At 27.3% G+C, this 19,501-nt stretch overlaps 1 protein-coding gene across 14 annotated transcripts in view; it reads right to left on the reverse strand.

The window, feature by feature from the left end:
• Positions 1–19,501, reverse strand: part of LOC107451863 (uncharacterized) — a 114,748-nt gene that overhangs the window by 89,785 nt on the left and 5,462 nt on the right. For 9 of the 14 annotated variants that reach the window (XM_087150741.1, XM_087150736.1, XM_087150740.1 and 6 more), the window contains exons 3-6: positions 17,307–17,375; positions 12,145–12,209; positions 10,655–10,798; positions 4,415–4,481 (exon numbers count right to left, since the gene is read on the reverse strand). In XM_087150741.1, coding sequence (XP_087006867.1) covers positions 4,415–4,481; positions 10,655–10,735 — 148 coding nt within the window. In that variant the 5' untranslated portion in view covers positions 10,736–10,798; positions 12,145–12,209; positions 17,307–17,375. The other 5 variants (XM_087150742.1, XM_087150744.1, XM_087150743.1 and 2 more) reach the window with 4 other exon arrangements.

Consider the following 19,501-nt stretch of genomic DNA (forward strand, 5'->3'; position numbering starts at 1 on the left):
TTGATACGGTATTTCGGTGCAGTTTTATCGTAAATCCTAGTTATTTTTCCTTCGTTTTTTTCCGCAACGAATATGATTTGGTTGAATGTGGTAATAAATTGAGATTTGGTCAAAAACCAAATATTCGGTAAAAAAAAGAAAAAAAAATCGACTGAACACCGTACACTTGGGGCCAAATAGCAAAATCTTTTAGCAGCATACCAACTCTGAAAACTGAAATTTCAATGCTCAGAATAATATTTCCTGGAAAAACGTATTCATAAATTTACTCTAAAAAATAAGGCCAATCAAGAACGTTTTTGAACTTGTCGAAAAGCGAAACAGAGAACATAAAAATCAATCTTAATTTTTGAAAGAAAATTTTAAAGCTGAACATCTCAATTTTCCAATTACCAGAAAAAGCCAAGGAAAAAGAATTAAGTCAACAGAAATGCTATTAAAAATTACTGTGTTATAATAAAAACGTCTAAAAAAAGTTTTTTTTATTTAAAAAAAAATAAAAAGTTAGAAAATACGATTCTAATTTTTTAAATGAAAATCTTATGCTGAAAATCGCAATTTAAATTTTTCTCATTACCATAATTTTAGAAGAAAAAAAAATTGCTATAAAATAAATTTTATTAGTAACTTTATTTTTTTAAAGAATGTTGAGTCATAATAAAAATACCTAAAAAGGAAAAACAGATTTTTCTTAGTTCCAAAGACAAAACTGTAATACTGAAAATCACACTTTTCTATTTACTGGTTATTTATATTACAGTACAGGGAAAGAGTGATAATAAATTAATAGTATGAGACGTTCTGTTGAAATGCTGGGTTATAATAAAAACAGCAAAAAATGGAGAAAAATCCTTCTCAATTCTCAAAGTATCGAAAGAATGACAAAATTGACTTGTCTGATTATAATTTTAAAAAAAAAAAGTAATATCTATAAAAATTCAAAAATAAAAAGAACTTAGAAAAATACATTTCTGAAAAATATTTGACATTTGACTGATCATTTAACCAACTGAATTTTTCACAGAAGGGCCAAATACTCGTTACATCCCTAATTTAAATGCAATGTGAACTTATACTTTCATACTTTCAGAACTCATACTTTCAGGAACATATTTTTTGCCAACAAGTACAACAATGTTTCAGCTATTTTTCAACATAGCAAAGCAACATAGAATTGAGATACTTGTCGTATCATGGGTTCAACTTTTGTATCCCTCTGTCGTAGAACTCTGCCGCCTGTGAATGGAACCACGTTGTGAAACACTAAGCGCTAACCGTTACTGTGAAACACTGCGGAAATTGCGATGTGCCATTCAAAACAAGAGGCGTGGAATGCTTAGTGCAGGTGTTGTGCTCCTCCACGACAATGCTCTTTCACATACACCTCGATGCACAGCAGCTGTTTTGACGAAATTTGGTTCGGAGTTGTTTGATCATCCTCTCTACAGCCCTGATCTTGCTCCCAGCGATTTTCATGTTTTCTTGCACCTCAAGAAATTCCTGTCCTCCATTGAGCGTTTTGGCAATGACGAAAAGCTGTCACCCGCTAGTTCCATTTACAGGCGGCAGAGTTCTACGACAGAGGGATACAAAAGTTGATCCCACGATATGACAAGTGTCTCAATTTTGGTGGTGGCTATGTTGAATCATTGCTGTACTTGTTGCCAATAAATATGTTCCTGAAAGTATTTTTCCGTATTTTTTCTTAAAAAAAAATACGGAAACTTACTTTCTGCATGCGCCTCATGATTCTAAAATGAATTTTCGTATTGCATGATATGATAAAAAAAACCATTTCTTCTCTTCAATGTTTATTTATTTTGATAAATCTATTGTTCATATGATAAAAATAGGAATTTTTTTTGTAAAAAAAAGTATAAGTTTTTTTATTTTTGAGTGAATTCTAAAAATGGAACACCTTTAATTTTTTACAAATATATTAAAGTTTATTGATAAAGAAATAGAACGCTAATGTTTAAATAAACATTACTGCATTTGTCATTAACATGTCTCAATACATGTGCGGCCCTTCGTTGGCCAACCTGCTGTGCAAGTGGCCCTTCACTCAAAAAGGTTGTACTCCCCTAACTTAGAGTATCTATTAAAATTGAGTAGAGAGAGTAGTATTAGTCCTTTATTCAATTAAAATTTCAGACTACAGCTGAAATCTGAAGAATAGAGAAATAAGAAAAAGTATGATAATAGAGAGATAAATAAAACTAAAAGTTTCTATGATTTCCTTTAAGAATAAACCTTGACTAATATATACGTATATAGTAACAATTAGTGCTACAGGGAGATTTATTTTACACTAATTGTAGTAATCCACTAATAAAAGATAATATATGTTATTTAGTCAAATAAATTTATTCCAGTTATTTTCTAAGGTCTTTCTGATCTTCTTTTTTATAGAATGGGCATTTCGTTCAAATCTTTCTTTTAATAATTCATGAGAACAAGCTGAAGTTTTAACCTTCTGCTCAATATTTTCTGTTGCACAATTATCTTTTTGAACCTATTCCATTGAATAAAACTTAGTTTAGGATTCCGATGGGACAAGCTTTAAAAGTAATTCTGCTTTAACTATGCATAAGTGCTGGTCCTTAATTAATATGCTATTGCTGTTTCATTTAAATTGCATTTAAGAAAAAGCTATGTGCAGTGCATACAAAATAAATGAAATACCCTGAATATCTTATCTAATGATCATATTTTCATCACTAGAACCAAATCCTAATAAGGGGATGATCTCAATAATGCTAATTAGTTAGTGCAGATGACAATTTAGGTTATGAAACCAGACACTAATACAAAAATGTACCTCCTGTGAATAAAAACACTCTTTTTTTCAATTGATTTGGATTCTGATCTTCAGAATATTCACACAATCTAGAAAAGCCACAATCTAGAAAATATGGTCCCAATAGTTTTGGCATGCAAACAGTCCAAAGTTTGGGGCTTGGTCCAAGTCAGGAGAGCGGTCCAATGTTAATTCTGCTTTTTGCGCATTTCGCCATATCTCGAGAATTTTTTTAAGCAATTTGAAAGATTTTTGCTCACACTAATAAATTTGTTTATCCAAAGATAACTTCAGGCAAAAAATAATTTTAAATAATTTTTTTTGTCTTCTTTCATTACTTTATTTAATAAGAGTCGACAAATTTTGAATTGTAAGGTATATAAGATACAGAAATTTAAGATAAGCATTGTAAGATATACATTGTAAGATATATAGGATATCCAAATTTTTACATCATTTAAAAAAATGTAATTCATGATAAAATACCAAATTTGAATGAAATTGGTCAAATATTCCTGTAGAAATTCAAATAAAAGACTTCTTTAAAATTCTATTTCTCAGGAACTATTTAACTAATTTTGTTCAAAGTTTGTATGTTTCTATATACAATTACAGTCTCTAAAGAGATAAAAAAAAAAGATTTTATACCGTACAATTCAAAATGTTTTCAACTATTATTAAATAAAATAATAAAAAACAATTAATAAGGGATAAAAAAATTTTTTTGCAAGAAGTCTCCACTGGATAAGCTAATTCCATAATTGTGTGCAAAAATTTTTCCATTCACTTAAGAAATTCTCAAAACATTCCAAACTAAGCAAAAAGTAAAATTATCATTAAAGGGTCCAAAATTTTGACCGCTTTCCTGAGTATTATTCTCAGATTACAACCACACCCAATATTTTGAAGGAAAGGTAAAAATTTGCCAAAAAACGGTAAGTTTATTCAGAGAAAGTATGTTTTGTGTCTAGTTTCATAACTAAAAAATCATCTACATTAATTAATTGACATATTTGAAGTCACTTCCTTGAACCATTATTGGAGCAAGACTGTCACATACACAAGCAAGAATCAAATGCTCTCATTTCCAGTCCGACACATGCACCATCTCCCGACCTTTCCATATTTGTAACAGTGTTTTGGAATGTTTTAAAAACTACAATTTTAAGAAAAGAATAGCATTGCATCTCCATAGGATTTGAAATACAAATAGATTTGAACTTGTTCCATTGGGAAAGGATTGAGTTTTAGTATGCGAAAATTCAATCATTACATTAAAGTAATACAGGATATTTCGCTTATTATTTTGCATTAGTTCTGAGCACAAATAAGCTCACTGTATTTGATAAATAATTTCCAGAAAGCAATAAATACTTTTCAAAACAATATTTTCATTTTCTTTATTATTGAAATCGATAAAAAGTCAGCATTTCCAGAACAATTCAACATATTTATTCTCAAGACAAAAATAATTTTTATATTGTCTTAAGCAACATTTTACATCATGTCAATCAATACAATTATTATGTCAAAAGTTTTGAAAGTAAATCAAATAGTAATTAAATAAGAAATTAAAAATGTATTATTTTAAATTAAAATGTTTATTTATATTACCTAAATTTTTCAAAAAAAAAAGCTGGACTAGCTCTTCCTCATCGCCACTCTCTTTTGTGTCAGATACCTGTAACATTTTATTTTGGTAATCAATCAGATATCAAAATTTTAAAACTAACATTCTGAAAGTATTTTTGTAAAGTTTCCATCAGAAAATTTTAAATTATTTTCATTTCATGGGTTTAATCAAGGTAAATAACACTGCAGATAACAATATGCAGTGGTTCATAGATAGCAGTGCCTGAAAAAAATTTATATTGTAACACTCCAAAAGTAAGAAATATCTGAAAATATCTTTTTTTTTCTTCTTAAATTGTAATTAGAAGTTTTTACAATTCTTTTTCATCAATTAATAGCACTTTTAAATGCAATAAACATGCTTTAATTTCAAGTTTTTAATTTTTGTGACCAATGACATGAATGTGGCAATGTGGTCAAAACTGCGAACAGGCCACCTTTACTTCCTAGACAAGCTGGGTGGGGTTTAAGACATCACTGGGGATTGAGCCCCAGTTCTTCATAATGACAGTTTAGTGAAACTTAATACTTAATATTTTTAAAAATTATATATTAATGAATCAGCATTTATTTTTAGCTGAAATTTAGTTACTATAAAATAATAAAACTGAACAAACTGAATACCTTAAAAATTTGAGGAGTTCTTAAAAATAAAGATTTGATCTACTTATGGGGATGAGGATGTGTAAATAACAGAACCATTCCATAACTTTGGACTGTTGTATGCTGATCAACTTATGGTAAGCATTTTTTTTCCTTGACAGCAGCTGAACTTAAAAGCTAAAAGCAATTTTTAAAAAATAATTTTTTTTAACTGTCCAGATATTGAATGTTAATTTAAGATAAAGCATTAACATTTATGATTATACTTTTTTTAACTTGTCCAAAGGACCACTTTTAGGAGACCGGGACCTGCATATATTAAGGGGGCTTGTTTGAATAATTTTTTAAAAAAATAGCTTTGAATAGTTTTTAAAAAGTGTTTCACTACAATAATAACTACAAATACATTGTTTTACAATATCTTTGCTTGGTTTTTATAAATGAATAACTTTAAAACATTTACAAAATTTTAGTATTCTTTAAAAAACAAAATGTATTTTTTTTTTTTTTAAAATTGCATCAAAATTTTAATTAAGATCCTTCTTTTTAACTCCCTGAATAAAATTGAATTCCATCAAACATAAAATTGGACCTTTAATTTCAATTGTATGAAGAAACAATTAATGTAATAAATTGTTTCTTCAAATTTTGAAATCATTTTTCAAATATAGTGTACGTGAATAATTTTATATCATTTTGAAAAAAAAAAAAAAAAACTATTTTCCTAGTTTTTCTATTTCAAAATTTTAAAAATATATAAAAGAAAGAAATAAGCTTTTTCTGATAAGAAAAATATAATTTGAACTCTCAGTAGTACACTACACCATAATGAAATTTTCTGTCCCAATACTAATTCCTAAATCAATGTTATTTTAGAATTTAGATGTCAAAAAGTCTACCATTTTTAATTCATCATTGATAAATAAAATTATAAAATTGAAGTTTTTAGGCATGAAGTTGAAATTTAAAATAAAATTTGTATATAGATGACTGTTCCATAATTTTGTATTCACTCTTCGAAAAGTTACTTATTTCATAATGTTTAAGAGAACTTCATCATTCATATTTTAATATATATTTTATAATAATTTTTAACACATTTAAGAACATACTCTAAAATCTTTTTTACAAAAGGAAGTACTAGTTTAAATATATAAAACTAAAAAATTTTTTAAAATACTAATCAACCTTGATGATTAAAACTACTCAAAAAGAAAACAAAACACAGATTTCACAAACTTTTACAAAATTTCACAAACTTTTTAGTTTACCTTAAAGTAGTACTTTGCAAAGGAAGTGTTGATTTAAATTTCAAAGTTCAGTAATTTTCTAAATAAACATCAGAAAGGGAAATTTCAAAAGTAATGGTACTACCAAGAATTTAAATATTTCTCGGTTAAAAAAAAAAAAAAAACTTTTGAAAATTTTGCAAAAATTATAAGAAATACATTTTTTTTTCTTTCAAAATAAGATTTAAATACAAATAAATAATTAATTATAAAAATGCTAAATATTTTTAAGCCATTGCTTTACACAACAGTTCTAATCCATACTAAAAAAGAATTAAAAATAGATGTAAAATTTACAAAAAACTTCAAGTACAAGAATTACTCGACTTAATTCTAAATTATATTTTTTTTTTAAAGTCTGGAAATCATTTTCTTCATGTTTAATCTTAGTTATAAAATATCATGCAACAAGTCAGGTATGAAATATAAGCATTTTTTTAAGTAAATTTTATTTTATTTCACACATAATTTTCCTAAATAATTAGTAAGATACAAAAAAAAAAAAGCAGATTTATAGCTTTCAGGTGCCAATTGTTAAAGTTTTATTATTTTAACGAAAAGAATATTTTCTCTTTTCTGCTACAATCAAGAAAATTTTCTGTTGAATACTTTTTTTTTATAAAAAAATTATACTTTTTAAATAAAGTCACAGCAATTTCAGCCTTTGGCAGTTCTATAATTTATATGAATCTTAAAATCTCCCACGAAAATTCCACGTCGACTTTAAATTTTTTTCTATAACTCAAAATCTTTAAATATATATATTAAATAATGTGAACCAACTTTCGCATTCTGAACTTAAAATTTCATCTTAAGTCCTTTTTTCTTTGCCTAACTACAATTTTTTAGATTACAACATTACTAAAACAATGTCAGTTTGAAATTTTAAGAACAGAAAAATAACAATATTTGTAAGGAAAATTACCTGATTATTTTTATTTTGAATTGCAAATATGCGACTTTTCAGGGGCGCTGTTGGCCCTGAGTTCATTTTAATGAACGACAATGCGCGACCACATAGGGCTCTCATGGTTGATGAGCATCTGGAAAGCGAGGATATTCAACGAATGGATTGGCCAGCCAAATCCCCTGACCTGAATCCTAATGAACATGAGTGCTCCTTACACTATTGTATTAATATATTTTGCTTTGGCTATATTGATACAATATCAGAAAGCACTCTTTTTCGCGGATATAATCGTGTGGGCTGATGAAAAGATTATATCTTTTATTTTCTGGTTTTTTTAAAAAATTTCATCCTTTTTTTTTAAAAAACAGTTGTTTGCTATTTTTTTCATTATTATTTCCCCCCCCCTTTTTTCATATGTCTATAATTTTCCTTTGTTTTATCTTCATTTTAAACTTTTGAATATATATATATATATATATATATATATATATATATATATATATATATATATATATATATATATATATATATATATCAGGGATGAGATTAGCCAAAAGGCAAAAAAGCTGAATTTTCACGATTGTAAATTTTACGCAAGCGCAGCCCTTTAATAATAAATTCCAGACAGTTTAAGGTAATAAATAATGTGTTGACATACAATTGCGTACTAATCTATTATTATAAAAACGACAACATTGATACCTAATATTTAGTGAAAATAAAAATTACCAATTGAAAAAATAAAGCTGGAAATTATATTTTTCCTCAGTTCACATAAGAGACAATTATTACTTGAAAAACTACCTGGTTTAGCAAATTAAAACTAGTGAGAATATACATTAATATTTCATTTCTTTTAATAAATACTGTTATGTGATTTATAGCAAATATATCAGTAATTTTACTTTTTAAATTATATTGGGGAAAAAAAACTTTAACAATGGACCAAATCATTATGTTCATGTTATAGTCTAACCTAACTACAGCCCTTTGAAACATACCAATAACAGTGAAGTAGAAATATATAGTAACTCCTTAACATAAAAAAATTGGTATTTTAGTTTGAAAAATTACATGACAATCAGCAGCTGTTTAGATAATTGTTTTTTATTTGAAAAGAATTTTGCATTTTATAGCATAAATAACAGCAATTATAAATAAAATTTTGATGATGAGTTAATTAACTCTTTTTCCAATAAAAAAAAATTAAATTGAATCCCTTTTTAAGTTATTGCTTTTGTTTCCTATATCTTTAATGTTTGCTATATTTAGTCGTTAGTCCATTTTCAAACATCTTGTGACAAATCCTATTTTTTCTTCTTTGCAAGCACAGAATGTAAGTTTTGAATATATTCCCTTCCAGTTCCTTTGATGTTGTAACACTTATATATACATACTAATAATCGTCGTTAGAAAAACAGTCACCTTTATAGTAACTAATTTTTAAAAAAAATTTACTTCTTACAAGAATCGCGAGAGTTGATCTTAAAATTGCGTGAATATGAAAATCAATTATGGATTTTGAAATCACATGAATATGAAACTAAATATACGATTTTGAAAATGAGAAAATACAAACTGGGATATAGAATTTTTAAAACGCGTAAATACAAATCCCGATTTATAATTTTTAGATCGCGTAAATACGAATCATGATGCGTAATTTTTAGAATGCGTGATTGCGAATCCCAATGCCTTATTTTAAAATCACGTATAAATAAAAATCAATGTTTGATATTATAAACAGCATGAGCAAATCAAGACATTGAATTTTAAACTTGCGTGAATACGAATCGCTTCATAGGTTTTTAAAAAGGCGTAAATACGAATCACAACGTACAATATTCAAATCGCGTGAATAAGAATCTCAACACGCAAATATGAAAAGCTATGTTTGATATTAAAATCGTGTGAATAAGAATCGAGATATTGGCAGATTCCAGGCTTGGGACCTCTAAAAGGCTTGTCAGAAACAGCGTCGTTTGAACTACAAAAATCGGATCTATCTGGAGGGCGGGTAAAAAATTCGGAAAATCTTATCTGCTGCGAGTAAAAGGGGAGAAAATAGCTAAAATAAGTAAAAATGAGAAAAGATTGGTAGCTATGTAGTTTGAATTTTCTGTTTCTCTTTGAAAATGGGTGAATTTTCTGAAAAAGCGGAATACTTATAAAAAAAAAAGTGAAATTTTTAGAAAAATCTGAATTTTTGATAAAAAAAAGCTGAAATTCAAGAGATAAAAGTGAAAAAAGCGGAAATCAGCTAAAAAGCGGAAAAATCTCATCCCTGATATATATATATATAGATAAAATACAAAAATTATAAATACTTTTGTATTAATAAAAGCATTAAAACTCTTTTCATAAAATGTCTTTGGTAAAGAATAGGTGTAGAGATATTCTATTTTGGGACTTCAAGGCTGAAAACATACCAATGAATAATAATTAGATTTATATTTCAAAGGAGTTATTTTTATAATCTTTCCCTCTTTCACTTCCATATTAGGAAGCAATTAAATGATTTTCCTTAATGCCGAGGGTTACAAGGTAAACTAAGACTGCAATACTTTTTACCACCTTGACCTTTTTACCACATTTTCTGTTAGTATATAATGCAAGAGCAATGGTTTTTGAATGACCCTTGCTGTATGATGTGTTCCATGTAAGATCTGTCGCAACTATCCGGAGTTTTGTCCACCCCCCTCCCTTGTGGAGAGTGGACGTGAAATGTTAAAGCCACCAGCCTACCCGTAAATAAAACTAATGAAGGAATAATTGGTTCACGACTGAATTATTTGAGCTAAACATAACCTATGATAACAGGGATGTAGCCCTGTTATTACATATATATATATATATATATATATATATATATATATATATATATATATATATATATATATATATATATATATATATATATATATATTGATTGCCAGCTTAGTGAAAAGTATTGCAGAGTAACAATTAAATCTAGCAAAGAATTTGAATAAGTTGCAACAAAAAATATTTGCACAAACCTATAATCTAATTTGATTGAATTTAAAAGAATAAAACAACCATTTTGCAAAGGAATGTTTGACTAGAAAAATTATTACAATGTTTGCTGTTAGATTTATTACAATGATAATACACGTATACTTATTTCAAACCTCATTAGCTACTTATGGCAACATTGAATTCTAAGAATGTTTATTTTCCACATTGGTTATAAGATCTTTCCATGTTTTGAAAAAGAAGCAATTTTTCATGACTTTATCAAAAATAAATATTTCTGGCAATTCTAGATCCTTCTTGATCAGTGATAATTTTGTTTTAGTAATAAGTAAGATATAATAAGGTATACTACTAGTCAAATAAAGTGAGCCACATATAAAAAAGTTATTGTTTATAAAATACAAATATTAATGAAAACTACTATACTTGAAGACATTCAATTGAAATTGGGTATTCAGCTTCTACCCATTTTGGACGCACATGTTGACACAAAAAAGATTTTGGCATCTTTCTTGCTTCATACACATACTAAGAAATATCAGCTAAAACATCTAAAGTGTGATGTGGAACCTAAAAATATTTTCAAGCAATATTTTTATAAAAATAAACATGCAATTGATTTTAACAAACAGCAAAAATAAAAGAATTAACATGTCAGCAATTGATTACTATATACACTTACTGTAACAGCAATGTCTTGTAGAACACTGTTACTTGATAATGTTGAACGACTAGCTTCAATAGCTAATTCATAGATTAATTCTAACTGCTGTCTCCTTTGTTTTATCTAAACTTTGATTTTGTAAGATCTCTCCAGTCTCCATTAGGAACATGGCATGACATTTAGGATTATTCATCTGTCTTCCAACAAGCGGCAAAGATTTAAAAATCACATAAAAGTCATAGAGTTGTATGTAGATTATCTGAACCACTTTCAGCTGAATACTTCAAATAACCGGCACATAAATTTTTTTATTTTTTATTTATGGAAGCACTCCACCTTTTAGAATAACAAGTTTTAATATTGAATCACGCACCAGACTTTTACCCCATTTTTTTTCTTTTAACAAATCCCAGACAATGATGTTCCCAGTAGTATTCTAACCGAGTATGTAATGAAAGTAATTAGCAAAGCACTACATTCCATATAGAATGTAGCAGTAAAACCCCTTTTTTTCACTTAAAATTCTATTTCATTCATTTATTAGTATAAACCCTTACACTTTAACATAGGTATCAAACTCTCTAAATCACATTAAGAAATTTTATAGCTGAATCATTGGTTAATGAATGAAGGCGTTACAAATTAATATTTTACTATTAAAGTAGGCTGCTTTGAGTCTGAATATAAAAATCATTACCGTTAAAAAATTCTTGATTTTCAGAATTCATTAATAAATGTAGATTATTAAAATGATGTACCCATATAATTTGAATGTTTCAACTATCTGACAGCTTACTGTACAGCTATATGCAATAAAGAAATATATATATCAAACATTTGCTAAAGGGTTCTTTTGAACCAATAATTTTGTAATTGTAACCGCTATCTATCAGTTTTTTTTTTCATTGAAACAAAGTGATTTTTTCATCATTACTGTCAGCAAGTTTGGCTATTTTTAAAAATTATTCCTTTTTGTTTATGATTTAAAACACTTAGTGTAAACTTCCAACAAAACGATTAATTTTTAAACACTACTCCAGGTTCTAAAAAGTCTCGAAATACCTTTTTGTTAAATATCTAATAATTTTTGGTATAAATTGAAACAACAAAACTTTCAGATTTTTCAGCATATCTAATTAATAAGCGCATGCTTTATCATTTTCATTTAGAAAATGAAAATGAGTAAATATTTTTTGAGGGAAAAAGGCTAAAGAGCTAAAATCACAAAAGATAGAGGGAAAAAAAAACACACCTTCAGCAAGGATCTTCCAAACTGTCTAAAACTTTTCACAGACTCAAGTCAAAAAAATAAATAACCTGCCAAAATATAACATAACCAGATTAAAATTGTGAATGTTGACTACAGATTAACTTAATTTTATAACAGTTTTAATTTGTTAAAAGGGAACGTTGAAGTAAAGATAAAAGAAAAGCATTTTTTAAACTACAGAAAATGTTAAATAATTTATTTTTACACTATTTTTTATGCCTTATATTTTATTTTATTCAGTTCTCACATCTACCATGATTATGGAATGAAATGTAACTGCAATTTATTGTGCTCTTTAAAGTTACAACCTTAATTATCAGTGATTCAAACCACTTAATCAACGTTTTTCAGAAATAATCATGAATATTTTTAGTAGTTTTATAATAAATATACATTTTGACGAATCTAATACCTTTTTTAAAATATTGCTTAATGATATACACTAGAAAAAAAAATATAAAAAATAAGAGTCTTAAATTTTCCTTTTGTATTTAAAATAATTAAAAAAGCAGATTCAGTTACCAGAACAATCATTCAACTACTCAAATGACAAAGTTAGGAAAAAGTACAAATAAGCAATATTTCTTTAAATTGATAAAGTATAGATATTCTCATTGATATGAGTCGAAACTTTTGACAGCACTTTCATTTGTTACATAATGAGTGGTTATTTTTACATATTTTTAGAAATCAATAATATATAACCTCGATTCAATAATATACAACAACTAATAAATACACCATCTCAATAATGTGAAATGTTATTTTCTAAAACCAGCAGAAACAAATTTTAAAAAATTAAAAATTCACAAAATAAAAATAATCACAACTCAAAATCCGCAAAATAAAACACTTAAAATATACTTTTGAGTTTTCTCTTCTGTAGATAAAAGAAACTATTTATGCGTTTGCCACTTAGCAAAAAGAGACAATGCACAGAGTGCATTTGAATAAATAGTTTGAAGTAACCTGTGAATTCTTTCAGTCATAGGAAAGAATCGCAATAAGAATAAATGTGCATGCCTGGCTCATTAATGTTTTTTATTGTGATCTTTCAAAAGTGGATTAAAAGTGTTTCACATACTTTTTTAAAATTAAGATTTTTTTAATTAGAAGGAATAGAAAAACCATATTATTTTTTTTTTCATTTTAAAATCGTACAGTATCAGTAAAAAAAATTACTGGAGAGATAAAAATTAGTTCATAGTAAGAGGTAAAATTACTTTATGGAGAATCCATGGTAATTGGTCCATTCTATGTAAAAAATGTAGAGGAAAACAATCACATATTTAAAGTCATATCGAAAGAGATTGTGGAATACTTACAGAGCATCCACATAACATCTAATGTGTGGAACAGTTGATTGCATATGACAGCTTAGTCCAATAATATTAATAGTTTGGAATTAATAATACTTTTGAACTCACTGAGAATTTCCTTTTAACAAGAGCAGCAATTAATAATACCCTTCCCTACGAATTATTAGATATAATATTGAGCTAATGAAAATTTTAAAGTTTTAAAATTCAGTTAACTTTTCATAAATACTTTTTAATAATATGTAAAACATTTCTGGTTAACTAAATTCTGATATTGCTGTCGTTCATTATAAATAAACAATATGGATTTTTTAATGTTCTGACTGATTTTTTATACGAAAATAAATTTTGAAAAAATATAATTATACATGATTATACTTTCCTTATACATGATTATACATGAGTTTTCTAATTTGTTGAATTATAGATAGTCGAGCTGTCATTTTACTTCGCAAAGTTTCAAAAATTTAATACAATTAATTATGTAATGCTCTTTTTCACTTTTTCCCCAGTTGAATGCAACTAAATTTTATCTTTCAAAACTACATTTTAAAATTCAACTTTATTTTTTTAAATAGTTTAAAGGTTTTCAATTTATTATCATTATTTGCTTTGAGTACAAGGTCTAAAATTTTCCTCAGCTTTTTTGAAGAATTAGCCACTATTTCAAGAATTCATCTCGTGATTAAATGTCCAAATTATGTATTTTACACTTTTATAATTTTTTTACACATTTTAAGTGTCAAAAATATGCAGCAATAGGAAATCAAGCAAACTATTAGTTTAAACTCACAATGTTTAAAAACATTAGATAATCAAAGTTACTAATATGACCATTCATCCAACCATAAACTAGAGAAGTTAAGGCAACTTTGCTTTTTTTATCTTTGTATTTTTAAGGAATTATTAGCATACATAGATTCCTCAACAGGAAGAAACATTTTTGGTGCAACTTTTATCCACATATTTTTTTTTCACTTTTATTACAGAGAAGGTAATAGATCCCAAAAATACACTGGAATTATGTGCAGAACATAAAGCTTGTAATAATTGATAGACTACAAATAAAGGTTGAACAGTTGATCCACCAAGTATGTGAGGACTGAAATGTCATTCAAAGAACAGTTGATTTGTTCACATAACAGAAGAGAACAATTAGCACTACACAAAAGGTTTGCAAAAGGTTAGTGTCTCTGCAACAAATTTATTTTGTATTACTTTTTTTCAACCTTTTCTTATACATTCATACAACTGTAGTTATGAACACATTATAAAAATAAATTTCATCACACAGTTAAAATAAACTGTAATGACAGTTAATATCTGTGATATATTGGTGATGTGAACCTTTGAAATATCAAGATTGTGATGAAATGAAAAAGTCATTACTACAAAACGAAATCAACAAAAAAAAAAAAAATAAATATTACATTAGTTTTAAGTAAGTAAGAGTCATCAGGTATACACGCGATTTAATTGCAATGCATAAATATACTTCTTCAAGACACATAAGAAGGACTCATATACAAATAGTAAAATACTAGAGTTTAAAAATTGAATTTAGTAAACACTTTGTAGATAAAACACTAAAAAATGAACAATCAGTTTACTTAAAATTAAGATACATTACAGCTCAACAGTTTGGGAAAAAAATTACATTTTCAAAAGATTAGTAATTTGTATTCAAGATAATATTTGAAGTGTAAGAATAATTTTTTAACAATTTATTGGGAAATTTTTGGATTTATTATCAGAGATTGCCAAATGCATGGCTTAAAGAAGGCACCATAAACAAAGAAGGCTGTCAAAATGTGCTTATTTACCACATAAATAATTATATGTACATAAATCTAAATAGATATATTTCATATACTTTTCAATAGGATTTTTGGATTTCTTTTTATAAAAAAAAAGTTGCAGTTGTTAAAGAAAATACTGCTTAGTATATTTATGTCTCTGTTACTTTTTCTCCTCAACACTCTCGTGTCAACTTCAAGAGAAATACAATAATTTCTGTTTAACCCTTTGAAACATGTAAACCCAAGTCTCTTTCTTAAGTTCCTTTTAAAAAAAAAAGTTAATGATCAACATTTAATTACTCAAATGCCTCTAAAAATAAGTGGTTTCAACTAAATATCAATATACTACACACTTGGACATAAGAAAGGGTTTTTTGTATTTGTTTTTACCAAATTTTTTCTTACGCATCATCACAGAATTTATATTTATTATATCTAATTTCTAACAGTTCTTCTTGTCAAAGTGAATTAATCCCTTCAACATTTGCGATGGAAGGATTTTTTCATCAAACCTACAATTTACAAAATATCTACAAATAATTTTTTCATGTCTAATTAATTGAAGAATGTTGAAGTGGCTACTGAATCTGATCCTCTATGATAATTCATTAACTATTATCTATGATATAACTAATAACTATTATCTATGATAATTCAAGAACTTTAAGAAATTCTACTTTCAATAGAATAGAAGGAAGTAGTTTAAGATCTTGACTAATCAACAGTTAGTTAACAATAAATTGCAGCCTCTTTGATGTAAGATAAAATAAAAAGATGTCCCTATCAGTAGACACTTGACTTCTTATCTATTAGTTATAAGCCAATTACATCCTACCATAACTTATTTTAATTATATTTGAAAGCATTTTAACCCATCATTTTATGTAAATTTATAACACTGATTTCAATACCTATGAATATAAATGAAACAATTATTTTGTTCATTATGCATCATATTTGAATCAATTCTCTTGATTTTGAAAATGTTCATCTAGTGTCCAACAGATGGCCTTCGGGTCTCAATAAGGAATTACAGAGAGTGTGTAAAATCAGTTTCCATAACCTGAAAGACAGACTGACTGTTTCTGCTATTTAGAAATTGTGTTCAAAAGTCCAGCCTTTTAGCTGTAAAGGCAGCATGCATTTTAAATGTGATAAATATGGTTTGCACAAAGAATAAGAGCTAAATTGAATTCAACAGAACATATTCAGCATATTCATGATGCTGTAAATGTGCAATATACCTACTATACATTTTTTATTAAATAATAATAAAGATTTTCAGCAAATATTCTTTATTTTAAAGCCTATAATCGAAATTTCAAATAAGAAATTTTCATGACAAAATTCATAAAATGAATGGTTAAGGAGTTTTTGCTAAAACTTAAATGTTTTTAAATCTCAACAAATCTTTTCACTAGAGTTAAGGTCATTTCAAAAGTGGTCCATGAAAAACATATTTCATAATTAAGCTATAAATAACATGAATGGTGAACCTTTTTTTTTTAATCAGTGTGTCAGTGAAACTATGATTTTGGTTTGGTTTGTTATTTTTAAGTGTACCACATATTGTACTTCGTTTTAAAACTCATTTTAAACCCTTGCTGTGATTTTAAGCTATCGAATTATGTTTTATTACTGCATTTGCTGGTTAGAGATTAACTTGTATCAGATATAAGTTGAATAAAAAATTTTTGAAAATATTTCAATTTAATATTAAGATTTTTAAACAGTACTGAAGAAGGCACTCACTGTTGTAAGCGAACAAAATGCTAAGTTAATGTTAAAAGTTTTTAATTTTTTTATAGCATGGAAAATTAAATGCATCAATGCAACTTAAAATATTATTTTAATCTGCCTTTATTTTTTATTTTTCATTTTCTAAAAAAAATCTTTTTCAATTTTAGATGCCTTCTTAATGCACTTATTACGTTTCAAAATGCATTTATATTACATTATAAACAAATATATAATATCACATTAAAAACAAGTATTAAAATATTCAATTTTCCAAGGATTAAAATACCTGATTTTTGAGTTCAATTTTTCAAATCAGTACTTTCTAATTCTTCACCAAGATTGTGTATTTGATCACCTATATAAAAAATTTTCAAAATTCTATCAATTTCCTTTCCGAAATATCAAACCACTCAAAAAAGTGACATTTTATGATCATTCATCATAGCAAAGTGAGATCTTAAAGCAAAACTGTTATGTTTTCTAAGATTTTCAAAATGAAGAAAATAGCATGGATAATACAGGGTGTTCCAAAATTATCTTTACAACTTCATAACTTCGAACATAAACAAGATATTTATATTCCGTCTTTTGCATGTATTACTGCAACTAATAAAGTTTTTTTTCAATAGGATAAAAAGTTATAAGTGAGGATGTGGACACCACAACGGAAAGCTCAATGCGTCTCATGGTTCATAGAGACGAAATCAGATACACAGGTTCAACGGAACTTCAGGACAAATTTCCAAAGAGACCCACCAGCCAGACCCTCCATCCGTGCATAGCACACAAGCTCCATGAGCACCGGATCAGTATTGCATAAAAGTGGAGCCGGACGACCCAGCACAAGTCCAGAAAATGTGGAGCGAATACGGCCATGAGACATATTGAGCTTTCTGTCAGATATTCATTGTTTAGTTTTGTACAAGACAACACTCCTGAAAAGTCACACATGTACAACTTTTGTTATAAACGATTTTTTTCTAGAAAAAGTCAAATCACCCGGGAATTTAGATGGAATGGGAAATTTAGAAATAGGAGAATTTCAATGAAAAAGTAGCAGATATTTCCATTTTATAAGATAATTTAGGAAAATTATGCAAGCAATTTAGGGGAGAGTCATGTAGTTCCGCCCAGCGGGTACCCCCCCCCCCACCCACTGTCAATTTCATATGTATAGAATATTTTTTCAAGTCAATGGGCCAATGGACATTAATTGTTATACTAAAAAAAGATTATTTTCAAAGTTTCAAGTATTTATGCAGCTGTTAACATGGTAAACAATAGTTTTGAAAATATGTTGAATACAGTAGTCATGAAATTTAAAAAAAATTGGTTGAATGTTTTGATTAAATTTTATTTAAATACTAAAAAAATAATTTTTTCTATGCATACAGCATTGAAGTATGTAGTCTTAAGTTTAATTTGCACAAAGAAAGAAGTTTATACGTGAAAATTTTTTTCGAGTAATTACAAATTTACAAAAAAATTGGATTTTGGGTAGCCCCGCTCACATGATTGTCGGGTATCACTGCCCAATTTTATTTCATCGATAAATGAACGGTTGCAAAGATTATTATTTTATTGCTTCAAATTTGAATGTTATTTGCATTTTTAACAGCAAATATTGTTGTTATTAAATGATAGAATTCACTAAAAGTATATAAATATGTAATAAATAAAATAATGTCGTGATAAAAATGATAAATGAGGTTTATCTATTGTCAATACATTGGTCATTTTTATTTACACCTGAAAAAACAGTAAAAAAACATAATTTTTGTAACTGGGCAGGGCTACCCGACACATTTTGAAAAGAGCTGAAAAACCTGTTTTTTTAAATTTCTATTTTTTTTAATTTTTTTTAAGTTAAACTATTTTTTTTTTTTTGGTTTATTCTTTTTGCATTGTTTAACCCTTTCGAGCGGACTGTCACATATATGTGCCAGCAAGAAACACGCTCACTTCCCGACCGACACACCCGTGTGTCAGAGAGTTTTCTCGTTCACCCCCGACCGTCACTTATTTGTGCCAGCGTTTCGGAACGTTTTAAAAAATGAATTTTCTTCCAAAAGATGGCATTGTATGTTCATATGGTTTCAGAGACATGTAGATTTGACCTTCTACTCAAGATGAAAGTACATTCACGTGGTTTTTAGGGGAAGGAGTGGAGCGGGGGAATGTTTTATGAGGGCTCTTTAAATTAGCACGTGATATTTATTTACAATAAGTGAGGGAGTTTTTTTTTTCTCTCACTACTTTCGATTTTTGGATTAGTTTTTAGTGGATAATTAGATCTTGTAGGCTTGAATTTTTTTTCTTTTTACCGTTAGAATGTCGAAGCGTCGAAAATTTTTAACTGAGCTGGAAATAGAGGAAATTATGCAAAATATTTCAGATATTGATTCTGAAACAGATTCGGATAGTAGTGATAGTGACACTATAATATATTCTGATCATAAAGAATCAAGCGAATCGAATGAT

The sequence above is a fragment of the Parasteatoda tepidariorum genome, chromosome 9 (genome assembly GCF_982258835.1).
Source record: "Parasteatoda tepidariorum strain Cologne lab strain chromosome 9, Ptep-v5.0, whole genome shotgun sequence".
Taxonomy (NCBI): domain Eukaryota; kingdom Metazoa; phylum Arthropoda; class Arachnida; order Araneae; family Theridiidae; genus Parasteatoda; species Parasteatoda tepidariorum.